Source organism: Eumetopias jubatus, unplaced genomic scaffold, assembly GCF_037043125.1.
Source record: "Eumetopias jubatus isolate StellerSeaLion01/CBP00866 unplaced genomic scaffold, mEumJub1_p1.0 scaffold_17, whole genome shotgun sequence".
In the NCBI taxonomy this organism is placed as follows: Eukaryota; Metazoa; Chordata; class Mammalia; order Carnivora; family Otariidae; genus Eumetopias; species Eumetopias jubatus.
Window position 1 is genome coordinate 30839679 of NW_028274823.1, and position 14037 is coordinate 30853715.

The 14037-nt window shown below is 42.5% G+C and overlaps 1 protein-coding gene across 4 annotated transcripts in view; it reads left to right on the forward strand.

Moving 5' to 3' along the window:
- The window catches only part of HPSE2 (heparanase 2 (inactive)), a 667506-nt gene that overhangs the window by 520614 nt on the left and 132855 nt on the right, over window positions 1-14037 (forward strand). For all 4 annotated transcript variants that reach the window (XM_088019878.1, XM_028098764.1, XM_028098765.1 and 1 more), the window contains 2 exons: window positions 7262-7368; window positions 12509-12623. In XM_088019878.1, the coding sequence (XP_087876004.1) occupies window positions 7262-7368; window positions 12509-12623 (222 nt within the window). The remainder of the gene's footprint in view (window positions 1-7261; window positions 7369-12508; window positions 12624-14037) is intronic.

A 14037-nucleotide genomic window follows, 5' to 3' on the forward strand; every position in this document is an offset into this window, starting at 1 on the left:
CATGTTAGAGGCATAGATATTTACAATTGTTAGATCTTCTTGTTGGATAGACCCTTTAAGTAGGATATAGTGTCCTTCTTCATCTCTTATTACAGTCTTTGTTTTAAAATCTAATTTGTCTGATATAAGGATTGCCACCCCAGCTTTCTTTTGGTGTCCATTAGCATGGTAAATGGTTTTCTACCCCCTCACTTTCAATGTGGAGGTGTCTTTGGGTCTAAAATGAGTCTCTTGCAGACAGTATATTGATGGGTCTTGTTTTTTAATCCAATCTGATAGCCTGTGTCTTTTGATTGGGGCATTTAGCCCATTTACATTCAGGGTAACTATTGAAAGATGAATTTAGTGCCATTGTATTGCCTGTAAGATATGAATTTAGTGCCATTGTATTGCCTTACAGTAACAATGACTGTTACTGTATATTGTCTGTGTTCCTTTCTGATCTATGCTGCTTTTAGGCTCTCTCTTTGCTTAGAGGACCCCTTTCGATATTTCTTGGAGGGCTGGTTTCGTGTTTGCAAATTCCTTTAGTTTTTGTTTGTCCTGGAACCTTTTTATCTCTCTTTCTATTTTCAGTGACAGCCTAGCTGGATATAGTATTCTTGGCTGCATATTTTTCTCATTTAGTGCTCTGAAGATATCATGCCAGTCCTTTCTGGCCTGCCAGGTCTCTGTGGATAGGTCTGTTGCCAATCTAATGTTTCTACCATTGTAGGTTACATATCTCTTCTCCCAAGCTGCTTTCAGGATTTTTTCTTTGTCTCTGAGACTCGTAAGTTTTACTATTAGATGTCGGGGTGTTGACCTATTTTTATTGATTTTGAGAGGGGTTCTCTGTGCCTCCTGGATTTTGATGCCTGTTTCCTTCCCCACATCAGGGAAGTTCTCTGCTATAATTTACTCCAATATACCTTCTGCCCTTCTCTCTCTTTCTTCTTCTGGGATCCCAATTATTCTAATGTTGTTTCATCTTATCATATCACTTATCTCTTGAATTCTGCCCTCGTGATCCTGTAGTTGTGTCTCTCTCTTTTTCTCAGCCTCTTTATTTTCCATCATTTGGTCTTCCATATCGCTGATTCTCTCTTCTGCCTCATTTATCCTAGCAGTTAGTGCCCCCATTTTTGATTGCACCTTATTAATAGCCTTTTTGATTTCAACTTGGTTAGATTTTAGTTCTTTTATTTCTCCAGAAAGGGTTTCTCTAATAACTTCCATGCTTTTTTCAAGCCCAGCTAGTATCTTTAAAGTCATGATTCTGAACTCTAGGTCCAACATCGCACTAATGTCCGTATTGAGTAGTTCCCTGGCAGACGGTACTACCTCTTGTTCTTTTTGCTGAGGTGATTTTTTTCGTCTTGTCATTTTGTCCAGAGGAGAACAGATGAATGAGAGAACAAAATGCTAACAGGTTAACAACGTCCCCGGCAAATATACTCTATACAAATCAGAAAAGATCTGAAACCAGGGGGAAAGAAAGGGAAAGAAAGAAAAAAGAAAAGAAAAGAAAAAGAAAAAGATAAAAACAAAAACAGAACAAAACAGAATATGATCAAATATGATCAGGCTAGTGCATAGATCAGTGCCACACACTAGATTTTGGGTGTATTTTTGTCTGTTAGAAGAAAGTGCCTCCTAAAATTTTAAAGGAAGAAAGACTTATATATGTACAAAATAAGGGTTGATACAATGAAGGGATGGAAGATGACTGTAAAGATGAAAATTATAAAAGATTTTATAAAAGGAATTGATAAGATAAGAAGTTATTTGAAAAAAGAAAGAAGAAGATTTAAAAAAAAAAAGAAAAGAAAAAAAAGGGAGAGAATGTGATCACGCAGGAGACTAGAACAAAGCCATACACTAGTGATTTAGGGTATATTTTCATCTGTTAGAAGAAACTGTATTTCAAAATTTTAAAGAGAGAACAACTTATATATATATATATGCCAAAAATAAGGGTAACTACTATGAAGGGATAAAATATGACTCTAAAAATGAAAAATAAAAAAATTTTTTTAAAAAAGGGATTGATGAGATGTTGGTTGAAAAAGGGAAAAAGAAAAATTCAAAAAAAAACAGTTAAAAAATTAACTTTGAAAAACTAATGAATCATGGTAAAAAAAAAAAAGCCATGAATTCTATGTGCAGTATTCCCCTAGTGCTGGAGTCTCCTGTTCTCCTTGATGGGTAAACTTGGTCTTGGCTTGCTGGCTGTTCTTGCTGATCTTCTGGGGGAAGGGCCTGTTGCCGTGGTTCCCAAATGTCTTTGCCGGAGGCGGAATTGCCCCGCCCTTGTCGGTCCAGGCTAAGCAAGCTGCTCGGGTTTGCTCTCAGGAGCTTTTGTTCCCTGAAAGCTCCCGGCACAGCTTTGGAGGACCAGAGTGAAAATGGTGGCCTCCCAATCTCCACCCGGTGGAGCCGAGAATTTGGGGCCCCGCTCCTCAGTGCGCCCCCAGAGAAAAGCAGTCAATCACTCCCATCTCCCCGGTCTCCGGCCGCACTCCGTGCTCACCCGGCCTGTGACCGAGCGTTTCTATCTCTGGCTCCCGACCCCGTGTGGAGTCTCCAAACCCAGCAGATCCCTGTGGTGCGCTGCCACACCGCTACTCCCCGGGGAGAAAGGAGAGTCTCCCTGGGTCTGCCGCTTGTTGGGTCCCTGCTGGAGGAGCAGTGGCCCGACTGTCACCGATCACAATTTATGGCAACCCCGAGCTGAGAGCCCACGCCTCAGCTCCGTCTCTGCAGCCGGCTTCCCCGCTCCGATCCCTGGGAGCTCTGCTGCACTCAGGCACCCCTGGTCTTTCTGTGACCCCAAGGGTCCTGAGACCACACTGTCCCGCGAGGGTTCCACCCCCCGCTTAGCCACTGGAGCGATGTCCCTCCGCGGAGCCGACTTCTAAAAGGTCCGATTTTGTGCTCCGCGGCTCTATCACTTGCCAGAAGCGGCTGACGGAGGCCCCCTCCCCCGCCGTCTCTCCTCCCGAATATCGCCTCGGATTCACTTCTCCGCCCGTCCTACCTTCCAGTAAGTGGTCGCTTCTCTGTTCGGAGAGTTGTTGCTACTCTCTTCTTCAATCTCCTGTTGAGCTCGTAGGTGTTCAGAATGGTTTGATCCCCATTCAGCTGAATTCCTGAGACCAGACGAAATCCAGGTCTCCTACTCCTCCGCCATCTTGCTCCGCCTCCCTTTTTACTTTTTTATTTTATTATGTTATGTTAATCACCACACATTACATCATTAGTTTTTGATGTAGTGTTCCATGATTCATTGTTTGCTTATAACACCCAGTGCTCCATGCAGAACGTGCCCTCTTTAATACCCATCACCAGGCTAACCCATCCCCCCACCCCCCTCCCCTCTAGAACCCTCAGTTTGTTTCTCAGAGTCCATAGTCTCTCATGGTTCGTCTCCCCCTCCAATTTCCCCCCCTGCTATCTCCTTCTTTTTTGTTTACTTTTTATTGTAAGTCTTTTCCCCTTGACTAAAATGTAAGCCAAAGAGAGCAGAGCCTTGTTCTGTTTCACTCACTGCTGTATTTCTGCTCCTAGAATCTGTTTGGCATATAGCAGGTATTCAATAAGTATTGGTTGAGTGATTGAATAAATGCATTTGATAATGCCTTAATGTTTTGGGATGGAAACCCTTAGCCCCTTTCTAGTCTCATTTTTAGATATTCTCCTTAGGTAATTTCATCTCCAGTGGCTTTTTCGACCACTCTCACTATTTACCTCCAGCTTGACTCTTTTTTTCTGTCTCCCATATTTGTTGTTTATGTAATTTTGACTTACATAATCAAAGATGCTCTTGACTCTTGAGGAGTAGGAGCCCAGGGGGATCAGCATTAATGTTACAAAATATTGATACCTTTAACATTTAACATTTTGTATTTAAAAGGAACTTAGATTTCCTCTACTCCCAATGCATGGCTTTACATGTCGATGAAGAAAGTTCAAGAAAATAACAAGCCCAAAATCTCGCAACCAGTGTGTGGCAAAACTGAGAACTTCCAGGCTACATTACTACTTCCACGGTAGTTATCTGCCTATTAGACTCTACCTCTCCTTTTGCTAATGACACCACACACACACACACACACACACACACACACACACACACACAGAGTTTTATTTGATTGAGATAAAATTCACATACCATGAAATATATGCATACCTTTTAAAAGTGTGCAATCCTGTAGTTTCTAAGGTATGCACAGGATTGTGAAACCATGTATTTAATTTTAGAACATGTTCATCACCCCCCAAAGAAACCCCATATCTATTTGTAGTCACTCCCCCCCACTCCTCCCCTTCATTTCCCCTCCCGTTCTCTGGCTCTAGGAAACCACTAATCTACTTTCTGTCTCTACAGACTTGCCTATTCTGAACATTTTATGTAACAGAATCACACAACATGTGGCCTTTTGTGTCTGGCTTCTTTCACTTAGCTTAATGACTTCAAGGTTCATCATGCTATAATTTTACCTTTTTGTTTTGTTTAACCCCTTTTCTCTAACTGCCTTATTTTAATAACTGTCTTTGAGCAAAAATTAAACTCTGAATATCCTGGAAGCCAAAGGCAAAAAAGAAAAACACAAATATGTTACTCCACTCTAGTTAGCTATAAAGGGAGCACACAGTTTCTCATGAGCAGAGAGTTTTTGTAGCCCTACATTTTGAGGGGAACCCTCAGTGCAGTCCAGTTTTACCATCCAGCTCTGTCTTTTGATCATTTAAGGTGTTTTCCTTGTTTTCTTATTATACTATCTCTGGGTCCCTTTGGCTTTGGCACCCAGAACAGTATTGAAAAGGGGGAGAGAACGACCTTGTGGTGTCCTCAGTGACTCTTCTCTTTGTGGGGACAAGGGGGAATTCTTACTTAATTTTTAATAACATTCCAATTTAACCTCCACTTTTAATTCTCAGGATCTTTCTTCCATCCTTGATCACAATTTTTACTTCCATCTCAAATTTGTGAAATATTTTTACAACTTACTTCTGAAAGGATAGAGCACTTTGCCAACCTTGATTCCAAAATAGGTCTCAAATAATTCAAATACTCTAGTAGATGCGGGGAGAGGACAAGCCGTTATATGTAGGGAGAGATGAAAAGAGGAACATGATTGTTTGCCGATATCTGCCTCCGGGTTTGGGAAAAGGAAAGTTCTGGCATTTATGCTACATCTTACATTATTTTTTTTTCTTTTTGGGGATCTGAGGTACAGAGAATTAAATTAAAATCATGCTTCTCAACTACAGCAGACTATCATCAGTTCATGCAAAGCCTTTTGTTTTAATTTTTGTTTTTGTTTTAATTTTCACCTTGATCTCTAATCTTTGCTCACATTCACCTCCCTCTTATGCATGCTTTCCTTCTGCATTTGGTACATGTCCTTAAGAGACATGTATCTTTAGAAACTATTTAGTGTTAGTGGATGTGAATGAGTAATTACATTAATATTGTGACATAAATCTCATTCTGTTGCTATTTTTTTAACTCACCACTACATCTTTAAAGCTAATTCATGTTGCTGGATTTACATTGACTCTATTGCTCCAACTGCTGCCTAATGTTTTATGGTATGTTACCCACCACCTTTTACTTTTCCATTCCTCTAGCAACGGAAACCTGTATGGAACAATGACATAGTGAACATCCTCATACTTGTCTCCTTAGAGGCCTGAGGAAGAATTCCTTTGGTTTGTATGCCTAAGAGGAATTGGTGGGCCATAGGATGCAAATACACTGTTGTCTTTGTCCAGCTTCCCTCGTGGATAACTGGCACCCCCTCAGTCCTACCTCCTGTACTAACTATTGCTGCAGGGATCAGAGCTTGGCAGGTGCACAGGCTGTCACCAGCGTGGCGCCCATGGGATGTGGTACAACCTTGCTTCTTATTTCCTGCTCTGGGACTTCACTAAGGCAGAGATGCAGAACTGAGGGAACCTGCTCAACACTCATGCCTACACAATTAAGTTGGGTAATGGGGAGGGGCAGAGGTTAATAGTCCCAACGCTACTCTTGACCTTTTGGAGGGTAGGAGCCAAGGGATAAGTATGCTTCCCCTTGAGTTCCCCTGGGAGGAAGTTCTGAGACATAGTTCATAAGACTCTTACCAAGTTCCCTGTGGGGTTGAGTACAAGTTGCCAACAGTGGTTGCCAACCTGAAAACACATCCTGGTACTGGTTTTGCCTTTTCCCTAATTCAGTCCTCTGGTTCCTCATTCCTGCTCCCTGTTATTACTTCCCAAATCAACTATCTATAGATAAGCCTTTGTTTCAGGCTCTGCTTCCAGGGGCTTCCCAGAGTACAACATTATCCCTAAGTACTGCCAGACTGCTGTCTAGGGGATCTGGGCCCTAATCTGGAGAGTCTGGCCAGCCTCCAACTTGGGAACCAGAGACTGGGCCATTTCAAAACTTCAGAGGGCCACCTTTTAACAAGAGGCTTTGCCTCTGCTTGGAAAGCTCCCAAGGTGGGATCTTTCATCTGTGGATCAGTGATTTTTTTAAATATTTACTGCAGTTATTTTCAAAATGTGGTTGTGGGGTGCCTGGGTGGCTCAGTCAGTTAAGCATCTGCCTTCGGCTCAGGTCATCATCCCAGGATCCTGGGATCGAGCCCCACATCAGGCTCCCTGCTCAGCGGGGAGTCTGCTTCTCCCTCTCCCCTGCCTGCTGCTCCCGCTGCTTGTACTCTCTCTATCTCTGTCAAATAAATAAAATCTTTTTTAAAAAGTGGTTGTAATATACATACATACCCTGGTGATTATAAAATATTTCCCCCAAACTTTGACCTCTGCCCTCATGATTTATGATTTCTGATGTATGGACAGTAGACTCATCCTGGGATGTTCCATTACAGAGTATTAAGAAAACTTCCTTCTCAATCCTTGTTAATATGGAAGCATCACATGATTTATGCTTTCCAGTAAATGGTGTTGCAGTCAGCTTATGTCCTGGAAAATGCAGTTACTCTAACGGTCGTATTTTCACTTGGATTTACTTAGGGAAAAATGATCATTTCTTTGAGTAGACATATGTCAGTGTTAATGCGTGTGCGTGTGCGTGTGCATGTTGTGTGTGTGGGGGGGTGCGTGCCAGCTCACTGTATGGGGTGAATCGTCATAGAAAAAGCACAGATCATGACCCACCTGAGAGCAGGGTATGGGCAGAACTCCATCAAGGGAATGTGTCCTCCTTCTCACTTGCAAACAGCTTTTAAAAATCTCCTATCCCTTTCTGCTTTTGTCGTGTGAACAGGTGGTTAATACATACACCCCAGGAAAGAAGATTTGGCTTGAAGGTGTGGTGACCACCTCTGCTGGAGGCACAAACAATCTATCAGATTCCTATGCTGCAGGATTCTTGTGAGTAACACGTGCAGTTTCATTCCCAGGGACTTTGAAGAAAGGACAGTGAGGTGGTACTGCTCATTATTCTGCCTGCTGGAGGGGGGAGGTTCGTCTCTCACTGAAGGTTCTTTATCTGTTTCTTTGTGAATGGGTGTAACCCGGTCAACAAACAGTGAGGAATGAGCTCTCCGGGCACTGAGATGTCAGGTGCAGGCATCAGGGCAAAGGCAGCAGCAGCAGCAGTAGTGAGCGTATGGCCGCAAGACCTTCATCTAATAGCCATAGTTCAAAGGCAGTGCCTACAACATACCATTTCTCATCTAATATTCACCATAGTCCTCGGAGACAGGTAAGAACAAGATTGGAGGAACAGAGGCAGGAGATAAGAAAAGGTAGAGGAGATTAGTGTCATAATAAAAATTTTAACTCTATGTGCCACGTGCTTTCTGAAGTGCCCTCTGTCTAATAACTGATCAGCCAGTGAGACAGACACCACTAGTTTACAACCACCCAATGAGATAAATGTGAGAGCCTGGACTCAAGCCTAGGCAGTCTGCTTCACAGTCTAGCCTCTTTGCTGCTACCTTAGACCATCTTTCTTTCCTGCCCTTACATAGTCTGTCCACAAAAAGAAGTGGTAGATAGTCAAAGGAATCAGGAATTTCTCTGATAGGAAGATCAGCCAGGGCTTCTCGGAGGAAGTAGCATTTGAGGGGGACATAGAAAGATGACTCTTAATTTCTACAGGTGGAGGGTGGTGGTGATGGTGGAGGGGAGCATCTGAGGCAGAAGGAACATTATGGGCAAAGGCACAGGGGAGGGGCAGGTCTCTCTCCAGCTCCCTCCATGAAGGGCTGTAGTGTTTCCCATTTCACATCATTCCCTGCAAAGTCGTGTGATGAAAGCTTCGGGAGCAGCAGGGATGTAGTGAGGACTGCAGTGAGGGGGTGTGGGGCTCTCTACCAGTCGTGGAAGGCTGTGAACGCCAGGCAGAAGAAGTGAAGCCTTGCTCGACACTCAGTGGCAAGCCACGGAAGACTTTGGAGGAAGAGAGAGACACCGTCTGACCTGTGTTTCCATGTTGGCTTTGGGAATAGTATGCACAAGGGTTTGGAGAGGCAAGTGATGGGACGATGGACTTGAAGGCTTCCGCAGCTATCTGGACAGTGACTTTAACACCGGAAGCATAGGGGCTCTCACTGGCCTGGCAGCACCATATGGCGGGGCAGACCCCTCGGGACGACGGACTCACCAAGTGACCTGGTCCTGTGCCACTCTAGTCCTGTGACCCTGGTTTTTCGGTCTGCGGCAAGGTCCTCCTAAGAGCTGAGCTCTGCCCTCAGCTTTGTGTTTCCTTACTAACAGCTGTTCCTAATTAAACACATGTAGTTTCCCTCCATTAAGGCAGCTTCTTGAATACATTTATACAGGACAAATCAGAGCAGTCAGGCAGATTGTCTTTGCAGATGGAATCCCGGCACATGCAGATGAAGATAACGAGTCCAAAAAAATATATGATGATATGCTGGGTCTTCCGTGCCTGTGTTCCCAGCACCTAGCATTGAGTGGCACAGAGCAGTTGTTCGATGAGCATGGTTCCAGTGAATGAAAGGGAATGAATCAGCATTTGATACAGTGGTTCTGAGAGTCATCTTTCAAAAATACACTCCCCACCAGGTTTCCTTGTGAGCCGTGGAGCAAAGGCAAGAAGCCAGTGGCAGTTAGGACTACAGGGGCCTCTTAGAACCAGCAGAGGAATGGCTTTTGCTCAGCCATCATAGACAGACTCTTCTGCCGGGCTAGCAGGCAGCCCAGTTGTCCTGAGTGTTTCCATGATCATTCTTCCCTTCAGGGAATGATGCGAAATGGGAAACACTACAGCCCTTCATGGAGGGATCTGGAGAGAGACCTGCCTTTTCATGAGCACCAGCCAAATCTCCATAGATCTCTGCGGCCACTTTGCAAACACAGATTAACATAGTTGTTCAGGGTTAGGTTGTAGTTCAGGTGTCCAGTGTGTAGTGGACACAGATCAGTTGAAAACTAGCTCACTTGGCTCCTGGTCTTCTCTCTTACCTCTTTATCACCGATTTGCTCTCCCCTCTGCTGGCAGCACCCAGCAAAGTGTCCTTTGAGTCTAGTTCTCCAAGGAGCATAAATTGCTTCCTGGGGAGAATGAAGCATTCTAAGAAGCTCTAGAAAGCTAGCAAGATTCCTTGGAAAGAAGGCATCTTTCAGGCTTTTTTCAATATATGGCATAATAACGAGCTTACAAGGACACTTGCACATTTATGCATGAATCAGAACTTTCTGATTCTAACCAGGGCTTTGAGACTCTCTGATGCACTACGGACATACCCTTGGCATACTGCTGTGTCTCCAGCACCTAGCAGGCTCTGCCACCCACTCAGTAGTCAATCCATTTGTGTGGAATGGAAACTCCTGGCTATAGTAGCATCCTTGGTGGGATGTACCAGTCGTCTTGCCACTTTTCACTGAAAGGGAGACTTGGAACACCATTTATCTCCCCTCTCCGAGGGCTTATTATTTACAAGAGGAAGAGGATGATAACTTCCTCTAACCATCCCACTCTGGAAAGCACAGGGAAGCAGGGGTTCTGGTCATAGTCATTTTGAATGCTCCAGACCCTGGATGTGCATATAGGATGTGGGTTTGGAAAGGTGGATGCATATTCTTCCCTCTCATATTCCTTCGAAAACTCCCCATACTAGCAAAAACACCCCCCAGGTTTACCAGTTAACATTAGTTTGTTGAGTATATATTCTTTGTACATCACTGTTATAAGGTCTATCGAGGTCACAAGTAGGAAGTTGATACCATTCCTATAAATGTGTATACAGGTATTTGCATACCCAGTGCTTTACAAATGACTCACATAGTGACACAAGCATTTTTGTGTCTATCCTCAGTGCTGAGAACAAGGCCTTGCATTTACAGCTGATTAATTCATGTTGAATGAGTAATGAATGAATGAGCAAATGGGATATTTTAAATACCAAAATACAGTCCTGTATGGATATCCAGCTGCTGCTAGACGTGATAATGCATTTACTCATCATTTTGTTTCTTTGTTCAGCAAGCATAGGTATAGAAGGCTGAATAAGACATACTTGTTTTTATAGGTAAATATTTGTTAGATATGGACTCTGTCGTTCTTGTTGCATTGGTGGAGAGAGCACTGACTTAGAGCATCGACCCAGAATTCATGTTATAGTTCTACCCCAGGATATTTAATACTGTGTCTCAGTATTAGTATATATTAACTTGTTAGTTATAGAATTAATTAGTTATATATTTAGCATAACTAAATCTGGCATCCTGATTTCACAGGGTTGGTAAATTCCAAAGTAATTTTATGTCTCAGTCTGAACAACAACAGCAACAACAAAAGTTCAGTTGTGTTATTGTCAGATTTTCTTTTTGATTTAAAATTTTTGTTTTTGCATTTTGCTTTGTTTTATTTTGTTTTTATAATTCTAATTATCAGTAAATATTTGTTAGTTTTTATGAGAACAAAATACAATGGTCAATGTGAAAAAGATTTTAAAATGTTAATAATATCCATTTATAATATAAAAATTAACAATGCTTTTTATTCCCATAAAGAAAAAGTTTAATTCTATAAGTCACTGATTTGGAGTTCCATATGGTTTCGAATTTGGGAAATCATAGTTATGCATAATTTGTCCCTAGTGTGCTGAATGGTGATTCTCATAGTTCCTTAAATCCAATTTTATCCAGATCAATTTCAACTTAACAAAGAGTATGAAGCACCTACAGTGTGCTAGGAGCTGAGATGGATATTTTGGGTACAAAGCTAAAACCTGTCTGTTTTCAGTGAGCTCCTAACCAACTGGGGGACAGCAGAGAAGTAAGGAAGTAATTATCATGGGTGGGCAGAGGGTATAAATAAGAGTTCTGTGAAGGTACAGAGGAAGAAGGTACCACTGTTGGCTGGGACAGCAGAGTTTGGAAGATGACACTTGACTTAGAGATGAACAGATGGGAAGAAATTTGCCAGATGAGGTGAGATGGGTTAGAGGAGGAGAGAAAGGGAATTCTAAGCAAAAGTTAAAACATGTATGAAGACTCAGGTGAGTATGTGAAAGCACGGTGAGTCTGGGCAGCCTAGAGTAGTTATAGGGGGCTTAGAACCAGGGAATGGAGTTTAGGGTGAGAGATGAGGGGAGAAGGGGTACAGATGAAGGCTCACATGTGTCCTCAGGAAGGGTTGGGAAACACCTGATCTTTTAGACCATAAGACTGAAGATCTCAGTCACACTTATTATATATATATTATTACAATTAGAAATTTCCCAAAGTTTCAGAAGTAGGAATACAAAGAGAAAATTAAATGAATGAGTAAATGAGTGGACAAATTGAATGCATAAATAGTAAGGGCAGAGTTAGCGGTGGGTGTTGGAAGAACCAAGAGGGCAGTATTTTTGAAGGATAGCATGCCCCGGAAAGTGGGTATTTGGCATAGGGAAGTATGTGATAACGTGTGAGCAATGCAGGTCCTCCATTATGATGTGTGTGATGGTAGCATAGTTGAAGCTCTGCATGGTTAATTATAGTACCAAGTAAAATTATTGCATTGACTGCTGACAGTGATATATGAGAGATGCAAACGGCTGGACCATTCTTGCCTAAGTCATAGGAGTATGTGAGTTAGAGTCACATGAAAGCTACATGTACAGGACAGGGTGCAAGCAGGGGAGTTTGAGTGACAGAGAATATAGTGTCGATGCTCCTGTGATTGTGTGTCCTGTGGCCAGGGGCGGGGAGGGTGATAATTAGGCTTACATTGGCTAGGGTATTCATTTTATTTGTTAGTATTACAGGGATAAGATAAGTCATTAGCAACAAGATATTTTATGGCCAAGGGCAATTCATTTTACTCCCTTGGACCTCTGTTTCTTTTCCTATAAAATGAAGAGGTTGGATTTGATAATCCCTAAAATGTCTTCCAGCTGTGTACTCAATGCTTAAAATACTATCTTCTCCTTTAAAGAACTAGGTAAATTTCATGGTGGGTATTGGTGCATATGTGTGTGTGTTAGCCAATCCCTATAGAGCTTATTATATGCAATTTTTAAGAGGTATTGATGTAGCATTTTTCCTGCTTTTTTAGATGGTTGAACACTTTAGGAATGCTGGCCAATCAGGGCATTGATGTTGTGATACGACACTCATTTTTTGACCATGGATACAATCACCTCGTGGACCAGAATTTCAACCCATTGCCAGTAAGTGTGAGATAAAGATTCCCAAGTCCCCTTCCATGTCACTCAGGTATTTGACCATGCCTTGTTCCACACTGAGAGAATTTTTCTCCTCCCTCTGTAACCAGGTAATTTTATAAATTGGACAGAAGTATTCATGTCTTTGTTCTCTTGACCCATTTCACAGACTTTTGGCTTCACTACACACACACATACACATCCATGTGCACACACGCATATATACATATATACATTTATGTATTTATTTACTACTATTATTTTAACAAACCTTGTGCAGCTGAGATTCCACATCAACTTGTGGCCTGTTTGAACTCTGCTTGAGAGTGAGTTTTTCCAGATTGTTTTCTTTTAATGCTAATAGGAGACATTATTTAACGTCAGATGCAACATGTTGAAAGCAGATGGGAGCGTGTTGGCCAAGATCAGATGCAGTAGGAACCCATCTCTTAGGGAGTAGCTGAAGTGCACTTGCAGTTAGGTGTTGACCCCTATGTGACAATGAGGGGATTTGCCCAGGACGCCAACTTCCCTAGGAAAGAGAAGGGAAGGGGAGGCTAAAGAAGACGGTCAAGAGCAGTGATCTTGGTTTGTTGGGTGACAGTATTGACCTATCAGAGAGACCCCACTTCGTCCAGAGAAGCTGCATTCATCATAAATATTACATGGGTCGTCTTTTTCACAGACATCATGGTCACAGAGAAAGGTCATAGACTGTCAGAGCTGGGATTCCCCTTTGAGGAGATCCAGTTGCACCTCCCGTAACAGAGGAACTGATAGTCTGAGTAGAGGGAAGAGGAAGATATAGAACCAGCTCTAGAACCCTTCCGTGTGCCCTAGTCCAATACACTTCCTACAAAATTACTCCTGCCCTTGGATCCACAGTAAGCAAACCCAACTGGAACCAGTGAGTGTCCCTGCCATTTGCTTCCCTCTGCCTATTTCTGCCCTGCATTCCCCTCATTTTCACCCCTACCCTGAGCCAGGAGGCTGGCTTCCAAGCCCAGAACAGAGAACAGCTTGGCACCCAATGGTACTATTTCCATGTTTCAAAAGAATCCTTATAGATTAGAGGACAAAGTAATTATTGTATCACTGATTGTACTTGTCTCCAGTTAAGTCACAAATATTAGAACTGACTGGCACAGGTGCTTTTATTCACAGGGCCAGGCTACCTCTCTCAAAGTGTGTGTGGGGGGAGACCAGGGGGGGCTAATGTACAGTGGAAAGGAAATTTTCAGGTTGGAACCATATGTGTTTTTTTGTTTGTTTGTCTGAGCTTATAAACCTGTGGAGATAAAATAATAATTAGAAAAGTCTCCATGAAATGTCATCATTAAACAAATACAATGTCACACAAAAATAAATATTTATTAACCATCAGGCACTGGGGAGGAGACAGGTAATAAATAAATGAATA